Source organism: Falco biarmicus, chromosome 14 (assembly GCF_023638135.1).
Source record: "Falco biarmicus isolate bFalBia1 chromosome 14, bFalBia1.pri, whole genome shotgun sequence".
NCBI lineage: Eukaryota > Metazoa > Chordata > Aves > Falconiformes > Falconidae > Falco > Falco biarmicus.
This window is the reverse complement of record NC_079301.1, coordinates 16609665-16633008: the sequence shown is the minus strand read 5'-3', so window position 1 is coordinate 16633008 and position 23344 is coordinate 16609665. Positions and strand designations below refer to the sequence as shown.

The 23344-nt window shown below is 44.2% G+C and overlaps 2 protein-coding genes across 5 annotated transcripts; one reads left to right on the top strand and one right to left on the bottom strand.

Annotated features, from left to right (window-relative positions):
- Positions 1–8514: 8514 nt before the first annotated feature.
- C1GALT1C1 (C1GALT1 specific chaperone 1) lies at positions 8515–10839 on the top strand. 3 transcript variants are annotated; one of them, XM_056360157.1, is made up of 2 exons: positions 8515–8707; positions 9449–10839. In XM_056360157.1, the coding sequence occupies exon 2, from the start codon at positions 9470–9472 to the stop codon at positions 10424–10426; it is 957 nt and encodes a 318-aa protein (XP_056216132.1). In that variant the 5' UTR covers positions 8515–8707; positions 9449–9469; the 3' UTR covers positions 10427–10839. The 3 variants fall into 3 exon arrangements, with proteins under 3 accessions (XP_056216132.1, XP_056216133.1, XP_056216131.1); XM_056360158.1 differs by lacking the exon at positions 8515–8707 and adding an exon at positions 8920–9028 and having other exon boundaries at positions 9465–10839; XM_056360156.1 differs by lacking the exon at positions 8515–8707 and adding an exon at positions 8922–9028.
- A 2842-nt stretch (positions 10840–13681) lies between these two features.
- MCTS1 (MCTS1 re-initiation and release factor) lies at positions 13682–20175 on the bottom strand. Of its 2 annotated transcripts, XM_056360166.1 has the most exons (6): positions 20018–20175; positions 19120–19272; positions 18302–18399; positions 17096–17229; positions 15994–16061; positions 13682–13906 (listed from the first exon to the last, which is right to left on the bottom strand). In XM_056360166.1, the coding sequence occupies exons 1-6, from the start codon at positions 20026–20028 to the stop codon at positions 13825–13827; spliced, it is 546 nt and encodes a 181-aa protein (XP_056216141.1). In that variant the 5' UTR covers positions 20029–20175; the 3' UTR covers positions 13682–13824. The 2 variants fall into 2 exon arrangements, with proteins under 2 accessions (XP_056216141.1, XP_056216140.1); XM_056360165.1 differs by lacking the exon at positions 20018–20175 and having other exon boundaries at positions 19120–19358.
- Positions 20176–23344: the final 3169 nt, after the last annotated feature.

Here is a 23344-nt window from a genome sequence, read left to right as displayed (position 1 = left end):
ATAAGGGGGAGAAATGGTACAGCAGAGCATAGGAAAGAAAATGCACTGCCTAAGCCTTTTTCTTGAATAGGATCCTAACTAGCCACGTTGCAGCTGCAGTGAAGTGTCTTATGTTCCTGCGATTTATTACTATAAGGGCCACATCATCTGCCAAAGTGTGCTTGTAAGAAATTAAATAGTTTCCAAAGGAAACATTAGAAGAAGACACATTTTAGATTTGCATTTTTACCCTGATTAGTGTCTGTGAAGCTCCTTTGAAAACTTTTGTATCACACACAAATACAAAATTATTGCCAAATGCAGTTTGAATTTAGGAAGGTTTCAGGAAGGAAGCCCAGTTACCCACAGAAAGGGATGAAGAGACTGTTTACAGGAGAGAGAATGCAGAACAGTGCTGAAAGAGAAAGGAAGTGGCAATCTTCCAACACACTGCGCCTTGGACCAAATTGCTTTCTGTCTAACATGATGAGTTGTTCGCAGGCCTGAGTTATTCCGTTACCCTTTTAGCTCGACCTTGGACACCAAGCTTCAAATCAAATGTAAGTAACAAATTGAGGGCTTGATCCTGCACTCCAACTTCCCTTTCACTTCAAATTGAGGAGGGGGAGCAGTATTAAGACCTATATTAATGTTGATCATGGTGGTATTCCTGATGGATTTTCAACCAGAAAAATCACCAGAGAAGAAAACTCACACAGTTACCCTAGCCACGGCCGACAGACAATTTGGGATCATAGCAGAAAATAAAGCAGCAACATTTCCATTGACCCCAATAGCATCCATGAACCTCAGTGTCAGCCTTTCAAGACATTCATCTGCATATGAGCATTTCTGCCAACTTGAACCAATCTCTCAACTTCAAAGGGATGGAAATTCAACCTCACAGTATTTGTTCATGGCTGTTAAGACTCTACTCTGTTCTCCTGCTGTAAGTCAGGAAAACTGAGTGACTACAACTGTAAAGAAGTCCCAACACTTCTATCAGAAAGACCTTGGAAACATACCATATAAGTCTATTACACTCTTTTATTTGTCATTAAAGCACTGAAAGAGACAAGGCAAAATACAAATATATGGGAAAGGAAAAATACGTAATAACCTAAGCAGATTTGCAAGCTGTAACACTGGGTATTCTGCCATGAATGCCCAGACGTTTACTCCTACTAACAGGCCAGACAAGGATCTTGGTCAGTATCAACTTGACTCGTGTTGTATAAAACACCGAAACAGTAGCTGTGAGAAAGGACTGACATATTGGCTGGCCTAAAGAGGTGACTTGATTTTCAGATGTGTCAGGAACTTGCTCCTGGCAAATTACTGTTGTCCCAAATCACATGCAATCTGTAGGCTAATTGCTAACTTTAGTTTTCTAGGATAGGATTCAAAAAGCACAAATAGTTGCCATGAGACAGTGGGAACAAAGCAGCTCTGGCAGTTAACACCACAGAGGAAAATTCTCCTGAGTTAATACAGTCTTCAGCAGGGATGTAAAAAACCCAAGGGAATAATCAGATGTGTGAACAGCTATAATATGTGGGTAATCATGAAAAAAGAGGGGCTTTTTGAACGTGGTCTCCCCACCTTTAGCTGTATTCCTCCTAAAGAAGTTTTACAGAGCATCTACAAGGGATTATTTCTGATTTTGAATTTGCAATAGCAGTTGTAACCAGCACCACCTCCCTACAGGGCACGAATATCTCCATCCACATTCAAGGATCACAAGTGAAACCACCTCAATACCTCAATCCATTTGCTTTAGCACCAACCTACAAAAGAATGACCCATAACTGTCCAGTCTTCTACCTGCTTCCTTCTCTCATTTCATGGTCAAACAAAGCACTTCACTACAAAAAAAAAGCACTACTGCAAATTTCCTTGGGGAGACAGGATTCCATTATGATGAAGCCCATCAGATATGGTTTAGAACTGTAAAACATCAGGATCAGCCCATAAAAAACCTTCCAAGTGTACGGCATAGTTCTCTTCCTATGCATTATTCCTACAATCCCATGCCAATTACCATGTTCCAAAGCCTTTTCCTCATGCAGAGAAGCCAGGTAACACATGAGAACCCACTGAAAACACTTTTGACAGCTTCTTTGAGAGATGTTCAAGATGCACTGTTGACAGTATATTTTTTAACTGCTTAGGATTAATAATTAAAACTGATTCAGCACTGAGAATCCTCTAACTGTGCTCTGATCGGGAAAAATCATGTTCAACTATGAGATGACTAGTATCATTAAAATTCTATTTCAGAGAGCTGCTATTAAGTGATAATTTTGCTCTTCAGATTAGGAGAGAGGATTAATAATTGAATCCAAAGACCTAGTTATATATTTTGGTAGGTTTGTTTCCTAATAGGAAAAATGACTTGAGCAGAAATCCATTAAAATTTTTAGTATTCCCATGCTAGTCTGATTCTAAGCTTTTCCATTAAGTAGCAGAGTCATAATGGCATTAAACCACTTAAGCAGCAAAAACAGCACACAATTATCACTTTTAATTCAATCTTTTAGTGTGAATAGATGCTGTACATCACTGACAATTCACACTCCCAAAGAGATTTTTCTGTTCCTTCATAGCAGCTTCGCAGCCTCTTGTGCTGATAAAACTGACCCAAACATGTATAATTTTTTCCTCAAGAAAAATTCTTCAGAATAATGAGATAGCAAAATTAAGCCCAGATGAAAGAAGGTGTAACTATCAGCTACTGCTTTATTCTTACCTTAAGGTAGATGTTTCCATATAAGTGGGAACTAGGGCACCATTATCCATATATCAGCATATCAACATTTGAAACTGTGAGTGTACTCTCAGGATTATGAGCATGTTAGATACTGTTCATATTAAAAAAAAATAATAAATTAGTCCCACACAGAGAGTGTAAAGTATATGGAAGCTCTATAGAAATGAGGAGAAAACAGAGAAGACTATGCAGCACAGAGCATCCCCTCCCCTGCCCCTCAACAGACCCAGCTGTATTTACTGCCCGGGACCTTTCCCTGGGGAATTAGGAAATGTGACATCTTATCTATATCTGCAGCAACAACGGCTCACTCCCTGCCATCAAAGGACTGCTGGGAGGTGCAGCTGCTGTGAACAGAACCAATATTCACTTTGCACCGCTGCCATCCTCGACGCCCACGCTGCAGGGAGCCAGGAGCAACACCAAGCACTGCAGGGTCCGCGATCCCCCAGGTGCCTTTCTCCTGGTGCCCCTTCCCATACCATTCAGCCTCTGGCACACCGTAGCTACTACCATAGTGCTAAGGAGCAGTGGCACCTTTGCATTTTTGCATATGTTAAAGGGACCCATAAAGGCCGATAAAAGGCAGAGCACAGGAGCGCTGTGGTTTAGCTGCGGACAGCAGTGCCTCTGCTAAAGGCTGCAGCCAGAGGAGGCTGTGCAAGTCACCGGTCTAAGTACAGCCACTCCTTACAAACCAAACTGGCAGAAACCAGGCAGAGCGCTAGAAGTGGCCAAACCGAACCCCTGTGAGACAACATAACACTGCCAACATCTGTTCGAAACAGAGAGAGGCTAAAATCTGATGCACCGACTATCTCAGGCACGCTTTCAGACCCTACGCACTCTCCTCTTTCGCCTGCAGCCTGTGCTACTCCTTGCTCACACGCACACGCTAGTGGCACCGCTCACACCCCTGCTTCACCAGAAAGCACAAAGCTGCTACATCTGATCGCAGTGGTGGCAGCATTCCCTCCTATGTGGGTCAGGCTCTCTCTTTCATGTGTTCTCAGCCAGCGGGTAAAGATGAAACACCACTTCCCCCATCGCAGGACCAGGCATACAATGTTTGACGTACCCCTCCTCTCTGCTAAAGTGCAGATCTACAGTTGCAGTGCAGGGCTTTGAGTTGCTGCTCTAATATCATTAATAATTCCAGTTTGTTGCAAACACGTCCCTAGCAGACATGTTTGGTTTGCCTCTGCGCCTACAGCTCAGGAGCTTCCTGATTCAACATCAGTATGGGAAAGCAAACGTCTGCTTGGAGAATCCAATACTTCAAAATCTCAATTTCCTTGGCAAAATGAAGGGATGTCAACGTTTGGTACAAGAGAGCATGTCACGGAAGCTACTGACATTCGGGCCTGTCAAATGCTCTGCAATTTCCATCCCTCCTCTTCCTGCTCTTCCCTTACTGTGCTAATGTCAACAGAACTTCACAGATCTTTCCATCTACTAACGATAACTATTTACTCACCATAACCCCTTTTACAATAAACACCATGCCAGAAGCTTTTGTGTATCTCCAGCTTGCAGGTAACCAAACTGAGGCAATGTCTGAAGATTTCCTCAGACACTGGACCAGAGCTCCTGCAAACCAAAACACAAACCTAGTCCTGCGCTCAGGCTCCACAAACTCTCCGTAGACCGTGTCAAGGCAGTGCCCGAAAAGCAAGGTTCCCCTCTGGCTGCCCTGCGTGCCACAGGGCTGTCTTTGTCACTGCTGCTCGCAGCAGTGCTTCTTACCTACGCAATCGGAGCTTGAAAACCGTAATTTGAGCCCATAATTTTCTGCAGAGAGCCTTTTTCAAATAACCTCAGGCTGACAAAAGCAAGCTCCTTAAAGATGCAGCAAAATCACTTCATTGCTGTTTCATGCATTTTATTTTAAAGGACTATTAAGAACACATTCTGTCTGATAGAATGCTATTTTCATCTCCACTTTTTCTTTTTCATTTGGGAGCTTGAAAAATAAAATTTCTCTGTCTCTGCCCTTTTTCCCCCCGTCTGTTTCTATTCGATCAATGATGATTCTTTTTTTCCTGTGCCTCTGAGAGAGTTGACATTAAAATGTCTAGGTCCTATTCTCTTTCTGTTGTATTTGTGCATCAGAGCCATTCACAATGATGTCAGCTCAGCTCTGGGCATTGTCTCTGCTAGTTCAATTCCAGCTGAATTGCTGGAGCTAGCAGGACATTAGCATTCACTTGATTGATTTAACATACCCAGAGAACAAGATGGGGTTTGCATTCAGCTACACACATTAAAAACTGAAGAAATTATAAAGCAGCCCGAAGTTGGTAAGTTCTCTTGGTCACACATCTCTTGTTTCTCATATATCTTCCTGCGCCTGAGGGCACCATTTAAATAATGGCTATTTCAATGCCAAGCCCTTCCTTGACAGTGCTCATGGATGAAAGAGGAGAGAAAAGTGATTTAGAACTATTGTTTAACATAGTTAATCAATTTAACAGATTTCAAGGCTAAAAGATTGTATTATGCATTACCACCTATAAAATGTGGGCTATACTATTTCATCCTGTAATTCCAGTATTTTGTCCAGCAACTGGAGAGAATATTTTTTCAGAGGTAAATATTTCGACCCGACTTTTGAAATTAGTATTAAAAATGTAACACTATCTTTGGTTGGCTTTAAAATTTTCTTCCTTTGCCCGCTGCCTACTGCTGTGACAAGGTCTTGGTGTCACATGTGGCTGTACATGCTTGCTCAAGATGCATGACCTACAAAGGGTCCATGTCTTTTCCAGATTCCAGATTTTGTGTGCGAAACTAAAGTGAAGAAGTGGATGTGGGGCAACATTTTCTGAAGCTTGGCTCCAGAATCCATCCTCCTCCAAAAGAAATGCTGAGCTGAGCGGCTCCCTGTGAAATGAATGGAGAAATCTGGCTTTACCTACCCGCAAGCTGGAATCTCCACCTCACTATTTTATGCCTTTAGAACAGGGATTCCCAAACTTTTTCCAACAATAGGACTGAAGACCTCAGCAGACACATTTGTCCAGTTACGCACTTTATGGGTTGAATGAAACAACTGAAGTACCAGGCGTGTAACAGAACAGTGACAGTCGGCCTCTTCGTAAAAGCCCTTTTCCTGCACGTCTCCTTTGGCTTTGGTGGGAGCTCAGCTATCCAGGATGAGAGTCTGCACCCTTCAGACCACCAGCACACTGATCCCCTCTTCTGATGGAGTCAGAAGGACGGGTAGAACTTGTGTTTTTTCCAGTAGCTTCACCATTATAAATACATGGGTGATGTGACAACAGCCAGCTGTCCCAGTTCAATCACACCTCTGCATTTCTCATAATGTCAACAGTATCTCCTGATTAGGGGTTCTTTCTATATAGCATATAGCTCAGCTGGTGTTTTAACTGCACAGAACCATCTGCAACGCCTCACCTTGAGCTTCAGTTACCTGTTCTGAATGAAACTGCACTGCTCTAGCCCAGCCTCTCTGCTGCACGCCTATGCAACAGAGACAGATGAGTCTGTTTCCAAGAGAGTGGACAGTCGTTTGTGATCATTAACAAGCAGTCACTGTAAAAGATGACAACTCATGTGCCTGCTGAAACATTTCGCGTTAATTGGAACAAAGTTCCTATCAAATATGTTTTGATAATAGCCAATCTCTCATGGACATTCTGGACCACACAGCGAGAACATAACGTTTGATGTCTTTCCTCGGAGGCAAGAATGAGCATCAGAAGGCAAATGCAGCTGCAGCCAGCAAGGAAAGACAAACAGAAAACAGCAGGGGATCAGCTGTCTGTCGAGACCAGCAACGAGCCATGGAGCTCTTCAGCTCTGTCAGCAGTTTAGATCCTGGCACAGGTCTGTAGGTTTCAAAAGCTGCTCCTGTTTCGGAGTGCGGTAGAGATACTACAAAGGATCAGTAGGAAGTAAGGGGTGAAGCTGCCCCTAACAAACATCTCAGTGGACAGCAAGTCAGTATTCAAAGTACTCTGACCCACAGATACTCTGTATGCATACATAACTGCACGCTTTAATACAAAAAATACTAACGCACAGCCATTTGCAATGATCTCAGAGGAGCCAGTTCTCCTGGTTCGCTCCCACTGTATGACTGAGCATCTCCCTTGGCTTGCCTCACTTAACTTCCATTTTAGGGCTGGCCCTTCCTTGGTTATGACATTTGACCGGCTCCCAGCCCATGGTGAAATGACTTCAAACACTTACCACCTGCAATTCTTAAAAACAGTTTCTTGTAGTATTTTGAGATGGATAGCTTACAGGAGTACGTGTGTGTCTAAATAAGCTCTCAAATAGCTCCAGAATACTTAACAATGGCCGCTGTGAGGTCTTACACATTGTTATGCCATTTTAACACCAAGTAACAATTTCAAGCAAACAGAAGCCAGAAGAGTCTTTGCAGGTTTATAACATGCTTTACGTGCTGCTTAAACTTTCTTTTCACTGATCTGCTGCGGGATAAAAGCAATGTTGAAAATGCATTAAAGCGACAATCCAGATCTGTAGCTACATTAGTCATTCTGTCAGAGCCTTGGAAAGAACCTCACTGAAGTCAAGCAGGAAAACAATTTGCTGAAGCATAAGCTGAAGCAGTGAGTCGCAACTCCTTCAAATCTCTCTAATATACATCATCAAGCAAGTGCTGAAGCCCTGAAAGGCACAACTGAGGCTGCACACAGGAGATACGTAAAACAAACTTTGAACTGACCTCCAGTCTCTGGTATGTGGTAACAGCCTGAGTGTCCACCTACTCATACCTTAACAGCAGGCAGGTGGGAAAAGATAGGATGAGTGATGTTCCCGTGGTGTAGTAACAGAGCTACCTGTACATACAAACGGATAGTATTTTCCTATTTAAGTGTGCAACTGGGGTTTAGTTCCACCAAATGGAGCCATTCTGCACATGCACTGACCAACCAAAATCCCTATTTTGCAACATTTTTACCTGAACCACAAGCAATGGCTCCCCAAGCCCAGAAGAGCCAAGCAAGCAATGTTTTCACAGAATTTTTTTCCAAAGATAACATCGTTAAGCTTTGACATCTACAGTAGAACTGTGAGCCCAAAAGAAAGACGCACCTGAATCACCAAGGCATCTGGGGAACCCAGCCAGATGCCACAGAATCCAGAGCAGCTCAGCTGTAAATTGACTTAAATAAACCCCACTAAATTCATCCAACCAGGGCATACTCTACAAATCAGGGAAAACCTTTACAGGACTTTATCCTGACTCTGTGTTGGCCTAAGAGTACACTATAATCAGCTAACAGAGGTAAAACACGTAACACCTTTTTTTTTTTAAGAAATTAATGGTAAACAGGGGCAGACTATTGTTCAGTGAAGCTCCTTCAAATCAGGTGTCAGAATTCTGAGTTCTTGAGAGATGAATCTGGAATCCATTCAATCTGGAGCTCAGGAACAGTTGTCACTAAAGGAAAGAAAAAGTTTTGTTGGTAGAAAAATATTTTGGCTTTACTCTTTTAATACTAACTAATCTTGTGTGCTGTGCTGTACACCAGGGGAAAGGAACACAAACGATGTATGCTTCCCACACTGTATTGGTTTGGGATTGAAGGCTGTATACCCAAGGGGCTCCAGCTGCTTTTGCCCTGGGTATGGCTTCAGGCCGGTTCTGCCTTGCCTTTGCCACGCCGTCCCGTTCATTCACCTTCTGACTCCTCGGAACTTACACCACTCCCCTCTTCCCTCCGGTAACAGCCCCGAAGGCCCAGGCTACCCCAGCCCGCAGCCCGGCAGAGACGGCCCTCCCCGGGCGGGCGGTGCTTGGGGCCGCGGGCCCGGCTGCCCCGGGGGGACGCTGCGAGCGGCCCTTCCCCGCGGGTCTCGGCCTAAGGGGGAACCGGGGGCGCCTGCCGAGGCGGCAGCGGTGAGGAGGCCTCACCTCACCTCACCCCGCCCGGCCCGGCCCCGAGGGGACACCCGCTTGCGGTGAGCGCCGCCGGGGGGGGGGGGGGGCGGGGCGGGGCAGGCCCGGCGGGGCAGGCCCGGCGGGGCAGGCCTAGGGGGGTGGCGGGGGCAGGGGCAGGCCCAGCCGGGCGGCAGGGCGGCTGCCCACCACGCAGAGCAGCGGGCCGAGGCCCGCACCCGCACCGCAAGATGGCGTCCGCAGGCGGAGCCGCCGCACCAGCGAGCTGCCGGCGGGCGGTGCCTAGAAGGGCCGCGCGCGGCGCTTCCGGCCGGGAAAAGGAAGAGGCGGGGGCGGCGCTTCCGGTGCCGCTGTCCTGGCGCGGCCGAGCCCCGGCGGCACCGGTAAGCGGCGGGCGGGCTGGTCGGTCGTGTCACCGGGCCGCGCGGGGGGAAGAGCAAGCGGGGACCGGCTGCAGCCCTGGCAGCTGCGAGGCTCCCCCCGGCGCTCCGGGTGCCTCGGGGGACTGCGGCCGCCGTTAGCGGGGCGGCGGGCCCGCCGCGGGTGGTTCCCCCGGGGTACGCGCGGCTGCGCACGGGCCGTACCGTGGAGTAGGGAGGAGACGGCGGGGCGGGGCGGGAGCCCGGTGTGCGGGGCCGGCCGTACCGTCAGCGGCCACGGGAGCCGGGACGTTCCGCGGGGCAGCTGGGCTACAGCGGCGTGGGCCTGGCACTGAGGGAGCTGCAGCAGGTGCAGAAATCGAGGAACGCGTTAAAGCAATACGGAATCTGCAGTAGGAAACTTACTTCTGTACATTCTTACAGCTTGTCTCCTCTCCAGGAAAAATGATTTCTGAAAGCAGCTCCTTCGTGAAGGGTGTGGTGCTAGGAGGAGCCTTCTGCATGCTGGTCACACTCCTGGGACACATCAAGGTGGGCCACGGGACAAAGGCACATCACCACGAGCATCACCACATCCAGGCTCCCAACAAAGAAGATGTCTTAAACCTCTCAGAAGGTGAACGCATGGAGCTTAGTAAAAGTATCCGTGTTTATTGTATCATCCTTGTGAAACCAAAAGATCTGGGGCACTGGGCTGCTGTGAAAGAGACGTGGAGCAAGCACTGCGACAAGGTGGAATTCTACAGCTCCGAAAACGTCAAAGTGTTTGATTCTGTAGCCCTCAACACAAATGACATGTGGGCAATGATGAGAAAAGCTTTCAAGATAACGTATGAACGCTATAAAGACGAATTCAGCTGGTTCTTCCTTGCGTATCCAACAACATTTGCTATTATTGAAAATCTCAAGTATTTCTTACTGAAAAAAGACCCCTCGCAGCCTTTTTATATAGGCCATACTGTGAAATCCGGTGACCTTGAGTATGTAGATGGTGAGGGAGGCATCGTCTTAAGCATTGAATCGCTAAGACGACTCTCCCGTGTTCTTGATGACTCTGACAAGTGTCCCGAGCAGGGAGGTATGATTTGGAAACTCGCTGAGGATAAACAGCTAGCAATCTGCCTGAAGTATACTGGAGTGTTTGCTGAAAACGCAGAAGACTCAGAAGGAAAAGACGTCTTTAACACTAAATCAGTTGGTGCTCTCATTAAGGAAGCAATGTCTACTCACCCTCAGCAGGTGGTGGATGGCTGCTGCTCCGACATGGCCATCACATTCAGCGGACTGGCCCCGAACCACATGCACGTGATGATGTATGGTGTTTACAGGCTGAGACCCTACGGCCACACATACAAGGATGCACTTGTCTTCTTGCCACCTGCAGACTCAGACAATGACTGACATCTCTACAGAGAAGACCTGGCACCATGGAGTCGGCGCTTCTCATGACTGTGATTTTTGTATCTGGTGGTACTGGTGTACAATTTTTTTTGCACATTGAGGTTTGGTAAAGCTCTTAAAAGTGGAAGGAGAACTCTTTTTCTACATTTTTTTATACAGAAACGCTTCTGGCTTTTGACAGTGTTGGAATGAAATGATGAAGTTGTTAAAGTTTATGATAAAAGGAAATTAAGTTTATATGGGGGTTTGTACCTGTAAATATTTATTAATGAAAACTCAAATGAACTTTAGTCTACCATTATAAATATATTTTTGCAAGACTTTGATTCTTTCGATTCTTCCAGGCATTTCTAGAATGTCTTTATATCTTTCTAAGATATACTAATAAAACTGACAACAGATTGAGTCTCAAATACTAACTTTAAGTCATTTCTTTTACACTAAACTACGCAACAGCTTGAGCTGTGCTGTTCACGCAGCACCTATTGCTTTACGTACAGCCTAACCCAGCGAGGAAGTAGCAGGAAGCCAAGTTGACAGATCAGTTAAGAAAGTTGCAGCAGTGTAATGTTAAGGGACCTTTGGACTGCTGCTTTTAAGCAGACGAAAGAGATAACTGTGTTTGAATAAGTATTATCATGGTCAGATAGCCTGTTAGCACAAGAGTAATTGCTCACTGATTTCATTTCACATATAAGCATATTACAATAACGGTACAGTATTTATTTCACTCCCATGAAAACAGTGCTAATAGTGTTTACAAGGAAGAAGCTGGTTAACCGTCAACACAGATGGAGTAGAGATGTATTTACAGGTATTTTTAACACCAAGATGCAGAAAGCAACTGCTTCACTCCCAGCCTTTCTTTGAGTGTCATGCACAAAAAAAGCAATATGCAAAACTCCTCAGTGCTGGGATGGGGGGAGCGGGCTGCTTTTTTTTTGTTGTTGTTCTGGGGTTTGGGTTGTTTTTACAATTGAGCATACTTGACATCTGTTTTGTGTAAGTTACCAGGTCACATTCCCTTCCTGTCACAGCAAGTGGGACTAAACGCACTTCATTATTTACTCCATTTAGAATTCACTGACCTCTCCTAGCTGTTTCAAGACTTAAAGCAGGCACTCCATCCATCTGCTACATCTGGGACTAGCACAGGCTTTGCTGGTTCTACAACACCCACACAAGACCCCAGAAGATGGTATGTCATGTCACCTTTCTTTAACAGACCATTTGTAAAAACCTCACCCTATCCCTGAGCGGCAAGGAGGCAGGTGGGGAAGTGAAATAGAGCTTCAGAGCTGATGAAAATATCCCTATCTTTGTTTTAAGCATCATGTCCATCATTTTTGAACAAGAATGGCAAGACAAGTGCTCAGACCCCCAGGCAAGCCACCACAGCGCTGCTGTTGCAGAAGGCACACCCTGTCTCACTGTTAGCACATTCTCCTCCTCCACTTCAGCCAGAGCTCCACGAACAGAGCAACACAAACATCTACATCATCGGTGCCAAAACATACATAAAACTTAAGTTAGTATTTCTGATGTTTTGGTAAATTGGTATACAAATTAGTATAAGCATGATTTAACTTATATCTTCTTACAGAATCATTTTTGAAAGGTTAGATCCACAGCTGGGAATACTCTGACAAAGCCAGATGAAGAAAGTAAAACTTTGATTTCAGTGGTGTTTCTGATATTAAAGACAGTTCTGACCCCACTGCAACAACAGCAGCCATAGAGCAAACTGAGGAAAAATAAGGGGAGTTAACAACTAAACCAGAGTAAGTGTCATTTATCACAGACCTGAGCGGCACCGTAACACAACAGGAGGAGACAGAAGGGGAAAAAGCAAGCCAAAGAACTCAAGACGAGCTCATTTTATGCGAAAAAAGAACCACAAACTGATTTCCCATAGCACTAACAAGTTAGTACACTTTTAGCAGAACCTTTCGAATGCATAAAAACATCCATTAGCATTCTGAAGGGAAGGTCTGAGGTTTGACCAAAATTTTTTCTGCAACACTGCTGTAATAATCACTTTAATTTTTGTCATCCTACATTAATAGTTTCAGGTTTACCCTGTCATTTTCTAAAGCACAATCTTGTAAATAATTTTACAGGAGAAATTTAAAAATGGCACAGATTAGGTAACACATTCCATCTCCCATGTCTTAATCCAGCTTTAGAATCAGATTAACACCTCTGCCTCCATCTTCTGTGAAGGGCCCAGGGTGGGGAAACCAAACATGCAGAACACCAAGACAAGGCACTTGCATACAAAATTAAGTTCTGCCATTATAAGTGTCAGAATAGAGACTTGAAATATTAATAAATGCTTCCAGAGACAAGAGTTATGAGTGGTAGACCTTAAAGTTTCCTTAGTTTATTAAGTGATTCCATGGCACAGGCTGTTTTCCATAGGCAGAGCTTTGGGTATGCAGTTGCTGAACAGAGTTGGATTATCCGAACAAACACACAGTGCTCTTTAACCTGTTCTGTGGATGTACATACACGTGGCAGTGTACACAAGCTGAGATCTCTTTTGAAGTTCCACCTGAAGAAGTTGCTCTTGGCTACACTGATAACCGTGTTTTGCTAACAAGCCTTTGTTAAACAGTGATTTTGTTTCTGCTCCTAAAATAAGGCAGCAAACGGGGAGTAGAGCATCAGGCACCAAGTTGGCACACACTCCATGTGGAGTATGCCCACCGTTTGTATAAACTCCGCCGTAAGGACAGCGATATCAAACAGTGCTGGCAGGTAGAAATTTTAACACGCACATATTCTTCAGATATGAACGAGCATAAAAGAATTTCTAGTCCACATACCAGTCTAAGTTCATAAATCCTATACAGATAAACACATATTAAAAAGAGAAAATCCTTAAGTAAAATACTGAAGTTAATGCTGTTAATAAATTAAGTTAAAAAATAAATGTCAAAAAACCTGATTTCTCCACATTCAAGCAACAGGTAGACTAACAAGATGTTAATCAGAAGAAAAAATCTGAAATGTTTCAGAGGCTTTATAAACCATATTCCTAATATTTCACATATGCTTTATATCACTCTCTTAGAAGAGCATAAAAATGTAAACATTTCTTGGCTTTTTCCTCCTTTTTGTTTGAAATGGTCTACTCACAGTCCATGCAGGATCTTTCCACCAGATATCTTCAGTCACTGAAGACTTAGGTTTAAGACAAAACAAAAAGAACTGTAATAAAAAGAAATCTAGAAAAATATTGTAGCCTAACAGTACTTTCGCATTCACTTGATTTATTTAGCATAGCCACAGAACAAAATAATTTGTACATTCAGTCACATTAGAAACAAGGAATTACAAAGCAGTCCACATTTAATCTAAGTGCATTCCTTTGGAGTAACACAGTTCCTTTTGTTTCACTTGTATGTCTTCATATGCCAAAGGCCATCATTTAAATAGTGAATATTTTCGATACCAATCCCTTTGTTGACCTTCTCACTGTAGGAGGAGGAAAGAGGTACAGAAGTATTAGCTAGGTTAAATATTAGAGCAGTATAAAAATGCAATATTTAAAGTAGAAAATGCAGCATTTTTCAACTGGAATGGGAGAAGCTATCATTCACAATGTAACAATCTTCAACAGCAGGTGGACAAGAAACAGTATTTGTTACTACACATAACCACATTGCTGAATGATAAGAGTTCAAATATTTGCCTTCCACGTTTTGTCAACAACCTCCCACAATACTTCTAACTACTTCTTTGTGGGAGGCAGTTCTTCAGGCAACATTTTGCTACTTTTCTTAATTGTAGCGTTCCTCTATCAAAGCAGCACAGCAGCTTTAAGTGACTCTCCCCTTTCCCAGCACAGGAGGTGGTGTAACCTGGCTGGAACATGGAATTTGACAAGTTCTGGTTCCAAGTGCGCCGCAGACACAATGAAATGCAGGTGAGCTGCTTTGCTGCTAGTTGCAGGACATCTATCCACTTAATAATATAAACGCTGAATTTACATGCCAAGGACTTGCAGCACGTTACAAACATACAACCCTTCTGTATCTTTTGAGTCATGTAATCTTTAAAAGATTGTTTTGTGTGTCTGCACTGGATTTCTAATACGTTATTCCACAGATAAATCTGGTTTTGTCACAATAAGCAAGACAACTCTCATTATTCTAGGGCTGAGAACAAGTTTCGCCCCCTTGAAAAATATAATTTTCTGTATTTACACTAAGTGCTCTATTACTTACTTCATTTACAACTTGTTCAAAAGTAATCAGGAAGGAAAATACTGCTGGGGTAATTGCATTAACACATCATGTATCCTAATCACAGCAAGTGACTGAAACCATACTGTCTCACAATCTTCTGGTTTAAACAATATCACACAAAAAAAGCACGCGAATGGGCTGCATAGATCCATATCAATTTTGTTTTCCTCTCCAGTTCACGTTGCTTGTCACAGGAACAGCATATTCAGCTGCAAGGCTGCTGAATTTGAAGTTAGGGTTAGGAATACAGGTAATCTCGGTTTGCAGCGATCACAGCAGATCACTGCAGATACAGGACTGGGTCAAAAGTAACTATTCTTTCCACCTACCCTCGGAATCTTTTGAAGGCACTACAAAGAGTCCTGAGGAATGTGATTCCTCAACAGCTACTGCAGGTCCAAATCCAGGTTACTGCAGCCCCACCTGATCCCTGTCTTCTAATGCCTTCCCACCACTCTCCCTTGTGCTACCATGACGACTTCAAACCACAGAGTGACCCTGTACAGATGATCCTGCTGAGAGTTATCCCAAGAAACAGTGACTTGTTCATATCAAAATCAGCTTCCCTGCCCACACAAGCACTAGACCGGGCTGGAATCAACACAGCCCCAACTTGCTGGTGCAGCTTACATGCTGCTGCAACACATTATAGAAATTAAAATGACAAAGAGGTTTAGCTACTTATAATTCAGCACTATCTGAATGCTAAGAACGAACATCCATTTCATTTTCTATCTCTTTTCCTTCTCAAATAGTTTTCAGTTGATGTTTATCCCCAGAACAGACCTCTACATTTCACAAGTTCAGCTAAGCCAGTAAGCACATCAAGCAGGAATGCTGCATATGGGTACAAAGTAAAGAAAAAGAGAAGGCCGCAGAGGAAAGCCCGGCTGGTCAACCAGATACTCGAGTCTCTGCTGGCCGTGCAGACAAAAATCACTTTGATGCTTTCAACCACCTCAAACCCAAATTACATCTCTTGCCCAGCCCAGGTAGTAAGTACTCTGTACAAACATTTCTTTGTTCAGCATGAACTTTGAGAAAGTATAATCAGAGAGCAAAAAATACTAACATCCAGTAGTAGTACTGATGCTGGCATCTTATAATCTATGTCCACATGAAAAGAACTATTTTTATTCCATTTTCTGTCCCTGAATATTAATCAAAAAAATGGAATCTTAAAAAATTCTGTACTTGAATGGCATATGCTGCAACAGTGATGCAATAACCTTGACAGTGATGCTTATATTCCAAACTAACAGAAGAATAATAATGATGTGGGACAGGTTATATTTCAATTTTTAAAACACTTACATGTCCTCAGCTGACATCTTCATTACTCCCACACATAATGCATGTTGTTTTCCCTCTGCCATTATTGCCTACAAATTACCGCTAAGGAAAACAGATTTTTTTAAACTATTTCAGAAAAGTAAAAGCAATATGAGGAAATGACTTTCCAAAAAGTTTCAAAATCCCGTGTTGAACTTTTACCCTTTTAGTAATTCTAGAGCTCTAGCTCTTAAAGATAAGCAAAACAATGCACTGCATTTAACAACTGAATCACAGTGTGTAGAACAAAGCATGTATTTATGAACTTCGAACAGCAATTACAGAAAAAGATCTCCCAGCACTACATTTCCCCCTTTGTGTCCAACACAGTGATGGTAATCTCATCCTTTCTGGAACAAAACTACACATTTGTGGGGCCATTTTAGATGCCAAGGTGCAGAAGAATTGAGACACAAATCTTAAAAACCAGAAGTACTGAAATTAGACATGTCCTTTTCAAAGCTTAGCAACACGCAATGCTAACCGCTGCTGATCTTTTCCTATAGCATCCAACTATCAACAAAAGCAGCACAGCTTGGTATTATTAATTCTGTATTTGCTCAGGGTTCCTTTCTCAGTAATATAATGAACAGGAGTGAATTAGCATACTTTCCTCATTTTACAAATACTCAGACACGCAAAGCAAGTCCTGACTACAGCAAAGCTAGTCCTGAACATCTTTCCAAATTCCCTAGGAACCACAGCAAATTCTTCTGTAACTGAAGGAGATACAAGACTGATTAAGGAGGCAGGGGACAAATTGCACTGTACCTCATCTATTTTTACAGTTCTGCATCAAATCACCAAGGAGCTTCACTTAGGTTGCATGAGTGCAACAGCATCCCACCCAACAGCACAGCAGGAATAATTATTTGGTTTGGAACATCACAGTAAGTAAAAGAAAAATACACTTTTAACCTTGCCAAATGACATCTGAACCTCTGCAGCTCTTTTCAGATTATAATCTGAATTATTTTGGATTTTAATGGTATTTCACGAACTAACTGGTAATCAGCTGAGAACACAAGAACAGAAATTTCACTGATCTTACAGCAAGCAGTAATTTGTAGTTAAAGAAGGATACAACAACAGTATCAACGGCAGCAGGGTAAAGTTTTGCTCCAGGAGACGTCAGGCCAGGGCACATTATATTAGCTCCGCTTAGTACAAATTTAATGGCGCCTTTATCAACCTGCTGATGTGGTAGAATAAATGGGTCTAGGAGGAGAAAGACACAGCATTACAATTAATACGGTAAGACGACAACACAAATAACTTCTCATCAAGTCAGTTTAGATGGGGCAAGTTTAGTGTGCTGCAAGGGTAGGAAGTTTGAGAAACCACTACCAGAGCTCCTGCTGAGCTGTACTGTCCCAAAAGGACACAAGTACTGTTCTCCCAGACCACATGTTTCATCTCAGAATCAAAAGATAAACCAACACTAGGCCTATGCCTCTGGCACACTCATATACTGAGTAACAATATTAAAAAGTTCCCCCCGCCCCGAGAAACAATCACGCAAGTGCCCACATACTAAGAGGTCTTAAATCCCTCAAATTACATGTGTAACGTCTTAGATGAAAAAAGAGTTTAAAGTTAACCAGACAAAAAAAGCACAGACGGACAAAATTCATGAAGGCTGTCAACTCTCCAAGCAACCTTTCAAGTACACGCACTTTCTTGAAGTATTTCAAACACTGAGATTTGACTGTAGCGACACCTATGCTCATCCAAATCAGAGTAATACAAACAAGCAGAACATTGAGAACAGCAAGAAAAATTAGCATGAGAGTAAGCTGTAAAAACCACACAGCATAAACTCTAACAGGAGAAAAAAACCACATTACATCATTAACCTCATGATTAAAGAGTATTTTTCTGGTAAGAACTTACAAGTATTTGGAAGGAAGCAAACAGGGTTTAAAGGAAGAGTTGAAAGAACAAAGATAGGGACTAACAACAGGAGATTTAGATCTCTGGCCTACGGAAACCTCTCTCAAGATTTTTCGCAGTTTTGCACAGTTTAATTCTTACAAATCAAAGTTCAGATTGATTAACATATAACATTACAGTAATTATGGGGGAAGGAATCCATTCAGGTGCCGGAAATAGCGAGCAATAAATTACAGTTGAGTATATACACACTATACCTTTAAGATCTATTCTGGAACATACATATATATATATATATATATAAGCATTAAGTTCTTTTCAATTTGGTTCTACAAAAGTTCTGTGGAATCACACCCTCACCCCCTCTCCCCACCACCACCATCCTCAGGAAACTTACATTTGTGAAGCAACCGTAGTGTTGGGTAAAAAATCCCTTCTCTTTGTCTGAAGAACAGCAACTCCCCATTCACAGTGAGGATTTCTATATGTTCATGACTGCAAGATTAAAAAAAAATTATTCCAATAGCTACTTAACCCTCTTACGGTTTAAATGAAATATATGACTTCACAGAGTCTGGTCTGTCTTGACATCTGAGAAAAGATAGACAATTAGCAAGAAAATTTAAAACTAAAAAGTCTTTTTTTTTTAATGACTTGTTCTTCAACACTGGCCTTCTGCATGTTTCCTTCCTTTAAAGAAAAAAAATAAAAGAAAAAAACGACGAAAAGACATCCAGCTGTTCACAAACTGCCTTTCTTTGGGGTTTTTTTGTAAATGCAACACAAAGAGTGGACAAGTAGAAGACATCAGCAGAAATATGCTACTCTTTATTCAAAAGAAAGAAAATAATCCAGATAACATATGGAAATACATGGTAAAAAAAATGCTACTGGAAGCAATCCAAACAAGTTTGAGCTTCCATATCCATAAAGCTGAATGCTTCCCTTCACCAGCAGGCTGATCCCTGGAGAGTCCCCAGATATGTTGGACATTTGCGGCATTTTTGTTTTCCTCAAACATCCTACTAGCACAGGCCTTCAAAAGCATGATAAACACATGCAAACTTTATGGTTTGGCCATAACATGGATTATTATCTATTAAGAAATTATAGATACTTTTCAAAAACACTAGGTTCATCTACAATACAAAATAAATCTATAAAGAAAGCAATCGCAGCACCTTGGAAGCAAAGTTTACGAGAAAAGAAACTTACCATCTTACTATTTTGACTGGGTCTTTCTTTGGCATAATTTGGTTTAGCCATGGTTCAATAACAGGAAACTGGTCTATCAGTTGATTCTTAATACCTTTAATAACTGAAGTCTTCAGCTGGATGCAGTTTGATACATTCTCCTTTTCATCAAATCTGTCAATCGAGCAGAAGTATTTCAGAAATGCACAATTTGGTGCCCAAAAGCTGCCATACCTCAGCAGCATTCTGCAGAAATTCGCTCTAAGACCTCAGCAGCACCACACCTGCCCAACTTTCAAATCTTAAGATTTTATAAGGTGTAAATCTGTTCCCTGGGAACACCAGGCTGGGGGAAGGCGGGGGGGTCCCCACTAGTAGGCTGCCTTTGCTCCTAAGCTTTGCGTACATCCATGAAACATGCTTTTAGTCTCACGGATGCACCTTGGCACACAAAGTTATTTCACTCAACTCTAAGAGCAGACTTTGCTGGCACCCCCAGCACCTACGGCGCCCCTCGGATGTATCTGCATGAGCCCTTCACCTTCACCACTGCCAGACGAGCTGCGCTCCCAACCCCCCCAAAGCTCACACAAGTTAATGACTCAGCTTACTTTTTAGGTTAGTTTTGTGGGTTTTTTTAATAATCAGATGCCCAAGCAGCCCAGCCCAGCGCCCGAGGGCAAAGCTGGCGCCTGCGGGGCGGCGGAGACCGGCGGTCGCGCCCCGAGAAGACCGGGGTGGGGGGCGTGGGGGAAGCGGGGCCGGCTGCCCCAGCCCCCGAGCAGGGCCTGGCCGCCTCAGCCCGGCCCGGCAGGGCCCAGCCCCGGGGCGGAGGGGGCACCGGGCCCGCCCCGGCCCACCCTTCCCTCCCCCCTCCCGCCGCCCCCCACCCCCGGCGGAGCGGCCCGGCCCCACTCACTTCTTGAACATCCTGGGGGCGGTGGGCGCCGGGCGGGCGAGTGCCTGGAGCCGGGCGTGGGGCCGGCGGGCGGCGGCGCGGGCACCCACGGCCTCGGCGCTCCCTCACACGAGGCTCCGGGCCCTCCCCTCCGCGCCAGCCGGAAGCGCCGCACGCTTTACGGCCTGTCGCGCCGCTCCATAACAACGGAACGCGCGAGCGTCACCGGGGCGGGCGGGAACTGCAACTCCCAGGGAGCTGTGCGGGGCTCGGCGCGTGCCGGGGGCCGGGCCCGGGCCGCGGTAGTGCCCAGCGGCGGCCTGCGCTGCCAGCCCGGTGTTAGCTTCGACGCTGGAGCCGTTTCTTCACGGCGCTGTTTTCCCAGGTAACGTATCACTTCATTAAAATAAATTCTTTAAAAGAGCAATCAAAGTGCTGGTAACTGCTCGCATCCTTTAAACACAACGTCAGTTGAACGGGTAAAAACGCAGCCACCTTCAAATTAGCCAAGGGGAAGCTATCCCCGTTTCAGAGCAGGCCACGCGATCCTGTGGACAGCGCTGGGGGAGGGGGGATCCACTTCTCAAACCGCAGATCCTGGAGCCACCCAAGGGAATCCGCTACTGCATCCTTCGAGGTGGAGAAGCAGCAGCAGAAACATGGCTTGTGCTGAAGACCACCACCCCCAGAGAGAGAGAGATGGCTTCTGCCGAAGGCGATGACACTACGTAGCACTTGTTAGAATCAAATTAGGTTTTGCTTGGTGGTGGCTGCAGAATATCAATGGAAAAACACAGAAGGAATTTACCCTACTGCTTTTTAACGCTCTAAGAGCGGACATGCCTGGTTTTGTTCTTGAGACAGGTAGCTGCTATATAAGCCCACATATCGGCAACTGCCCTGTTTCTTTCTAGAGTAATGGCAATGTTATCACTGCCATAAAGGAGAGAAGGAAGAGGACATAAAAGACCGGTTCATTAGTTATGCTACCTGCCAACTTCTTTTTTCCATACAAAACAAAATAATCAGCTTTGATAATATAATATAACAACTAATTAAAACCTAATACTTAATAGTTACATCAGTCATACAAAGTAAAATCAAGCCTTTACACACAATATCGTTTATTCATATAGTGAAATACAGAGTCAGGAACACACTAATAATGTTAAAAAAGGATAGGAATGAACTATAGCATTATAGAAATACCCAGGCATTTTAAGTCATGAATACCACCTCCACCTACTGCGTAGCATCACTAAAAATACTAAGAATAAAGAATTCAGTTTTAACTGAAACACAGTGACATGGCTCATGCCCAGATCAGAAAGTGAGAAAAGAAGTTTATTACACCTTCAAACTATTCCATACATTTTTGAGCGCCTCAGAATAACTTTTATTAAACAATACTTTGCCATGTAAACAACCCTTGCAGGTATGCTTGCATTTTTAAGAACTATGGTGAAAAAAATTATAATACTTCCACCTCAAATGTTAGAAACATGTAGTAAACTTTCACCCTGTGACTCCCCAAAAATACGGCACATCTCACCGAAACCGTCTGAACCTCTGGTTTCATGCTAGCCTAAAACAGCAAGACTAGCTCCTAATTTCCAAAAAGCACCTGAACCACAGGCTCCCTTCAGGGCTGAGCTAACCTCAAGTCTGGTCTCAACATTTCCGTCTTCTCTTCCAAATGCTTTCTGTTGGTGTGGCTGCAAAGACTTCAAGGCCAGCTAACTGCCCAATCTAAATTTCCTTGTATAAAGGAATTTTGAAGAAGGCCCTTAGCACCTAGGAATTTTGTAATACAGCTCTCATTATTGTTCAGCCTCACCACCAAAAAGCTGAAGACGTTTGCTCTGGTTGTTGTGTCACTTTTAAGCAACAGAATTTTAAAAGCATGGTACCTGGATAAGACTGAAAAAGCAAAGAGGCACATCCAGCAAATGGCTTGACAACCCCTCCAGCCCCGATGGAAGCCACCCCTCAGGATCATAAGCTAAATAGAAAGCATTCAGAATCTCTCCCCCTATATGCTCCAGTAGGAAAAGGGCAAAATCCACAGCACTCAGCTTCCTCCTGGGTTCCCAGGATTCTACCTTGCCTTCACCTGTGCCCCCAGACAGTGACCGGTCAGGTGCTGCGCATTCTGACTGATAGGACACAGGCACCGACTCTTCCCCACCTGAATGACTGCACCGACAGGATAAGCCTTCCTGCTTCTCCAGGGAAAAGGACACTTACTCATTTCTCCTCTTTTATAAAGCCAGTCATTTCCACAAACTAAGAAACTGTAGAAATTCAAGATTTCTTACATCTGTACCCCTCTTATCCGATTTGGCTTAAGCAAACATGACAGTTCACTGGGAACAGAGGAAAAACTTACAGCATAGTCATCTAAGTTTTCTTTACTTAGCAAACCTGTTTATTTCTTACACCCGACTTTTGGAATGTAACTGACTAGTGCTTGGGAACTATACAATGTTCTAAAGCCAGTCAAAAACAGACTGAAGCTTTGTGGTTTGTTTTTTTTAATCTGGAAAAAGTATTTCACACATCACTAGCATTAGGTTTCAGGCCTCAGGAGCTGTCTGCCAGTTACTCAGACAGAAAACATGCTCCAGAAAAACCTCAGTAAAATTACACCGTATCTCTGTGAACCACAGTTTCTGTCAAGACAAGTTAGCATATCTTTTTCTATCAAACACAGAACTGCCAAGAGCCTTGCCCCAAGGGCCTCTGCTGTCAGGGAGGCAGGTGTAAGCTCTCGGCTGAAGTCCTGGGAGAATCTCTTCTGGAACAAAACCTCATCCCTTGTTTCACCGTTTTTTCTGCAGCTATTTCTCAACAGCAACTGAATCATAACAACGCTCCTGGAGTTTACATTCCCTTCGATAACAGACACACCAGCGTCAAAAAATCAGCCAGGAAAGGCTCACGATTTCGATTTCTGCTTCCAGACCTTTTTTTAAAAAAAAAACCAACCAAAAAAACCAAAAAACAGAACACCAGACCAACAGCCCTAGTGCGAGCCTCTATCTATTAAAATCATACGAAAACGTTGAGACTTGATGTTTATAAGTAAAAGGAAGAAAAATCATGCCCGAACCAGGCCGACAGGCCGAGGCCTGCGGCCGGACCGTGGGCCGAGAGCAGGGCCCCCCCGTCCCGCTGCCAGCGCGGCCCCGCCCTGTGCCGCAGGTACCTCGGCGGCGGCCGCGCGCGAAGCGACAAGCACGACCCGGGCGGTCCCCGAGCCCCGGTGGGGCCTCCCCGGCGCACCGGCCCGGCGGCAGGCCGCGGGCAGCAGCGCGAGCAGACCGGCTCAGAGGAAGCGGAGCCTCC